This window comes from Umbelopsis ramanniana (genome assembly GCF_025399195.1).
Source record: "Umbelopsis ramanniana AG unplaced genomic scaffold K450scaffold_142, whole genome shotgun sequence".
In the NCBI taxonomy this organism is placed as follows: domain Eukaryota; kingdom Fungi; phylum Mucoromycota; class Umbelopsidomycetes; order Umbelopsidales; family Umbelopsidaceae; genus Umbelopsis; species Umbelopsis ramanniana.
Genome location: NW_026252228.1, coordinates 1 through 4452, shown reverse-complemented (window position 1 = coordinate 4452; position 4452 = coordinate 1). Strand labels below are relative to the sequence as shown.

Genomic DNA, 4452 nt, shown 5'->3' with positions numbered 1-4452 from the left:
GATTGTTCGCTCTGATATATTCGGGCATAGGTACAGATCATAGTGAGCGGCTTAGGGCATAGGATGGTTTAGGCACAGGTGGAGTCAGGTCAGGTGACTTTACAACAATTTGACATTGAAAAGAATGTAACCGGTTCACAACATCCCTCCACTGAAAATGATGTTTTACTCGTGCGCGTGGAAACGATTGAGTCGAGAGATGTCCACATTGTGGTATGGTTGTCGAGTGGCCGACATCATATCTCGAAGGAAAAAATACATTCAGGATACGGAAGGGACCGACCCAGCGAGGAAGCAGTTTGGGTGGTGTGCTTTTGTGGGCACCAAGGCGGCCGGAGAACAGAGGATCGTGATTCAGGCGAATCACTTCCTGTTGGAGTTGGGATGGTACAACTAACAACAAACGGTTGCGCTTGGGAGAGCGAGGGTCTTGGACCACTCTGTACCAAATATTCTTCTCTTGGACAAAGTTAGCGGAAGAGTCCGTTATCACTCGCAGCAGTTGCTGGTCTTTGGTTTGTTCAGCTTCCCAGTCGATGGTCACATCGGCAGATTTGATAGCAGAGATAGTTGGAAGAGGATTGCGAGACAACATGTCGGGAACGAAGTTGGAGTTGCCTGGGATGTACTTCATGACAAAGGAGTGGCCATGCAGCTCTGAAGCCCATCTGGCCAGTCTTCCTTGTTTTTCTTCTTTTGTTCTCAGCAACCACTGCAAGGAAGAGTGATCTGTGAACACTGTGAAATGGCCATACTCTAGGAATGGTCGAAACTTCTTTATCCCCCATACGATGGCAAGTGCTTCGATTTCTTGTACTGAGTAATTTGTTCTGGTGGTGAGAGAGAACGGCTTGCAAACGACAAAGGATAAGGTGTATCTTCCACACGTTGGCAGAGGATGACTGCAATGCCTTTCTTTGAAGCGGCATCGGTGTGCAACTCGAAAGGTTTTGCGAAGTCAGGTTGCCTTAAAGTAGGTAATTTGGCCATGTCGGCGTTTAGTTGAGTGAATGCTGACATTTGTGCTTCCCCCACAGAAATTGATGATCCTTCTTCTTTAACTGTCGGGGAGGCTCTGTTTTGACGCTGTATTGAGCAAGGAATCGTTGATAGACGCCAACGGAGCCAAGGAAGGAATCAAGCTCTTTTCGGTTGGTGGGAGGAGCCATTTGCAATATTGGTGTCACTATTTCAGGGCATGCTTTGATGCCCTCGCCTGTATCGAGGAAGCCGAGGTATTGGACTTGCGATTGCGCAAATTGGCACTTGGACATTTTTACGGACAGCTTTGCCTTTCGCAGAGCCTCCAGTACCGTAGCGACATCCCGAAGGTGCTGTTCAAAATCTTTATAGAAGATTATGACGTCGTCTACATAGACAAAGGCAATCTTCCATTGAAGATCTCCCAGAACGCGGGATATAAGATTCTGGAAGACAGCTGGAGCATTCTTCAAGCCGAATGGCATGACGTTAAAAGCGAAAACTCCAGCTCTGCACGTAAGTGCTGTCTTGTGGCGGCTTTTTGGAGAAACGGGGACCTGCCAGAAACCAGACGCCAAGTCCAGGGTGGAAAATATCTTTGCTGATCCCAGCGATTGAAGGGCATCGTGCATGTTGACTGGGTTGAAGTTGATGGGCGCCGTTTTTTCATTGATACGAATGTAGTCAACAACAATGCGATGAGAGCCATCGGGTTTGAAAACCGCCATTGCTGGAGCGCCCCAAGTGGGATTGATCACTCGACTGACGATACCGTTGCGGCACATCTCGTCAACTTCAGCGTCAATCACGGCCTGTTTGGTTGGGTGATACCTGCGAGTTGGAATGAAAAAAGGCTCGGCGTCGCCTGTGTCAACTTCAAAAGCGATTAGATCAGTAACAGACGGCTTCTTTGGGTTTGCTGCAAAGACATCCTGATATTGAGAAAGGACGGACTGCAGTTGGGCTTGATGATGTTGGGATACATGCGCCTATACCGGTGCCGCTGTCAACATTGGAGAATTCCTGGCTGCGATATGGAACATCTTTGGTTCTGGTGTATAAAACGTAACGGCGTCGTCAATGGAGTCCCAACCAAGGATTAGATCATGAGATAGCTGCGGGAGAACATGCCAGGTCAAAGTGCGGTCGAAGACGCAGACTTTGGCAAAGCCTGTGGTCCTCATCACATTTCCATTCACATCTTTATACTAATAAGTGTTGGACTTATCGTATTGAATGTTGAACTGACGGAGGACGTTTTCGTTCAGCAAAGTAATATCGGCACCGGTGTCAATTAAGGTGGAAAATGGTCTGTGGTTCACTTCCAGTGAAACGATTGGAGCAGCAACATATTTTGCAGCCGTACCTGTTTCAATATATCTGATTGTATCGCAATCGGATGAGGAGTTGATGGAAGACATTAGCATTTGTTGGACCTGCGACACATTAGCGGTATGAGGCTTGAGCTTTGTTGGGTGCAACGATGCAGATTTGGTCTTGCACTGCTTGGTGCGATGCGATTGACCGCAGTAGTGGCATATGAAATTTCCCTCAGCATCTCTAGCATACTTGAAGTGTGTTGGTGCTTTTGATTTGGCGGACCTTTGTGGAACGGGTCTTGGAAATGGTGAGGATTGCGAGTATTGCTGAGTTGACGACTTGCTAAAAGTCAGTGGAGAGGAACCTATGGCAGGCTGAACATAGGGAGTCGATGACGACAATTGGAACAGTGAGCTCTGATTGCGTAAGGTAGAACCTGTGTTATGGATTGCGGAGACTTCTGGAGCCCAATCCATTGTGCCTGTTTGGCAAACCTCATTCTACGCATGAACATCCCTTTCATAGGCGATCGCCGAAGTGATCAAGGAATCCAGTGATGGCAGACGATCTTCATTACCACCGATGAGTGGGAGAAGGGCTCTCTGAAGATCACCATCGCAAAGGGATCCTATAAAAAGGCGCAACTGAGTGATGAGGTCGGGGCTTTTTCGACATAATGCTCAATAGGTATTGCTAATTGGAGGCATGGTGGCGTAAAAAGAAGCCCCGGGGAGTTGCTTCTGAGACTTTGATATAATTCAAGAGCAACTTGTCTTCCACGGAAGGGGGGTTACCGTAGCGGTCGATGATGGAGGCTTGCAATCTGACTCAATCTTCGCGGACATCATCCGGGCGGATGTCTACCCAATTAGCCATATCTAGAGGTAGATATCTGGGTAGAATGGAAGCGATGAGACGGGTAGAAACTTCAGCGCTACGGGCCTGCTTTTCGAATGCTTTCAACCAGAAGCGCAGGTTATCAGCATACTGGTAGATAGGCATGAGGATTTTGGCAGCGTCAGCATGCTGATGCCATTTCTGGATAGCAGATTGAATGGCATCGATGGAATCCGGAACAGCGTTGTCAGCACACCGTCAAGTGCGGTACGCAGGTCTTCGAAGGGAAGTTTGCGTAGGAACAGTAGGATTTTGGAGAGAGGATTTGATTCTTGAACAATGTGTTGCAACGGAGGTTGAACTGTTAGTTATGAAAAGACTTTATGGAGATATTAAAGTAGGTAGCTTCACCATGTAAGGTCACGTGAGTGCCTTATTATCGAAGAGCTGAAGAGAACTGTCTCGTAATTACCCACGTTAAAGCCACGTTGGCGGCATGACCCTTTGGAATCGTTCAAACCAACCCCTTCGACCCTTTACCAAGCCTCCATTCATGCGATTGCCTTTGCAAAGAGGTCCATTTATTACCATTTCATGACAGGATTTTTCGTCTGATCCGCCACGTGATATATAATTCTCGTTCGTACTGACCTATGTTAAAGCCCATGTTGACGGCATGAGCCTTTGGAATCTCATGGGGTAATATCGCAGACAATGAATGGAAACAAGTTTTCGAAGTTGAACTCAGACGTACGGTGCATCAATTCCTTTCCCCACCCCCTCGAAATAAAGTGACACCAGGCGCCAGCTTAATTTGAAATACTAAAGTAAAGTTTATGTTGCTAAGCTATGGATAAGACTGCATTTCTTGCCCTCTCTCTTTTCTCCCTTTCTCTCTCTCCCTGCTCTTTTCATCTCAGTTGCTACGACTTTAACATGTAGACTTTTCCTTGCGCCTAGAAACGACTATTGCCATATATGGTAATCCTTTACGAGTCACGGTTTTTGTGCTTGAGTGACGTCGCTTTATCCTCATGGGTCGGAATGACCATGTGATTCACATGTTCGTGACATTTGCCCTTTGGGTCCTTTGCTAGAACGTCTCGACCTCTCCATTAGCGCGATTGCCTTCGTAAAGAGGTCCATCTACTTTCCTTTTTGAGAACACGATTTTCTCTCTGATCCGACACGTGATAAACATTTTTGTTCGTGATGACCCATGTTAAAGTCCATGTTGGCGACATGAGCCTTTGGAATCCACTGAGCTGACCTCTTCGACCCTTTGCCAAGCCTCCATTCATGCGATTGCCTTCG

The 4452-nt window shown here is 47.1% G+C and overlaps 3 protein-coding genes across 3 annotated transcripts; 1 reads left to right on the top strand and 2 right to left on the bottom strand.

Annotated features, from left to right (window-relative positions):
* On the bottom strand, window positions 1–816 carry K450DRAFT_264095 (uncharacterized protein). Its single transcript, XM_051592751.1, has one exon. It carries the CDS (start codon window positions 632–634, stop codon window positions 38–40), a length of 597 nt encoding a protein of 198 aa, XP_051439932.1. The 5' UTR covers window positions 635–816; the 3' UTR covers window positions 1–37.
* A 1161-nt stretch (window positions 817–1977) lies between these two features.
* K450DRAFT_264092 (uncharacterized protein) lies at window positions 1978–3066 on the bottom strand. Its single transcript, XM_051592750.1, has one exon. The coding sequence runs from the start codon at window positions 2775–2777 to the stop codon at window positions 2190–2192; it is 588 nt and encodes a 195-aa protein (XP_051439931.1). The 5' UTR covers window positions 2778–3066; the 3' UTR covers window positions 1978–2189.
* A 259-nt stretch (window positions 3067–3325) lies between these two features.
* Window positions 3326–3578, top strand: K450DRAFT_264091 (uncharacterized protein). Its single transcript, XM_051592749.1, has one exon. It carries the CDS (start codon window positions 3356–3358, stop codon window positions 3554–3556), a length of 201 nt encoding a protein of 66 aa, XP_051439930.1. The 5' UTR covers window positions 3326–3355; the 3' UTR covers window positions 3557–3578.
* The last annotated feature ends 874 nt before the right edge of the window (window positions 3579–4452 follow it).

Excerpts from the sequence above, each read along its gene's own strand:
- K450DRAFT_264091 (XM_051592749.1), top strand. The coding sequence starts at position 3,356 with ATGGCATCGATGGAATCCGGAACAGCGTTGTCAGCACACCGTCAAGTG.
- K450DRAFT_264092 (XM_051592750.1), bottom strand. The coding sequence starts at position 2,777 with ATGGATTGGGCTCCAGAAGTCTCCGCAATCCATAACACAGGTTCTACC.
- K450DRAFT_264095 (XM_051592751.1), bottom strand. The coding sequence starts at position 634 with ATGAAGTACATCCCAGGCAACTCCAACTTCGTTCCCGACATGTTGTCT.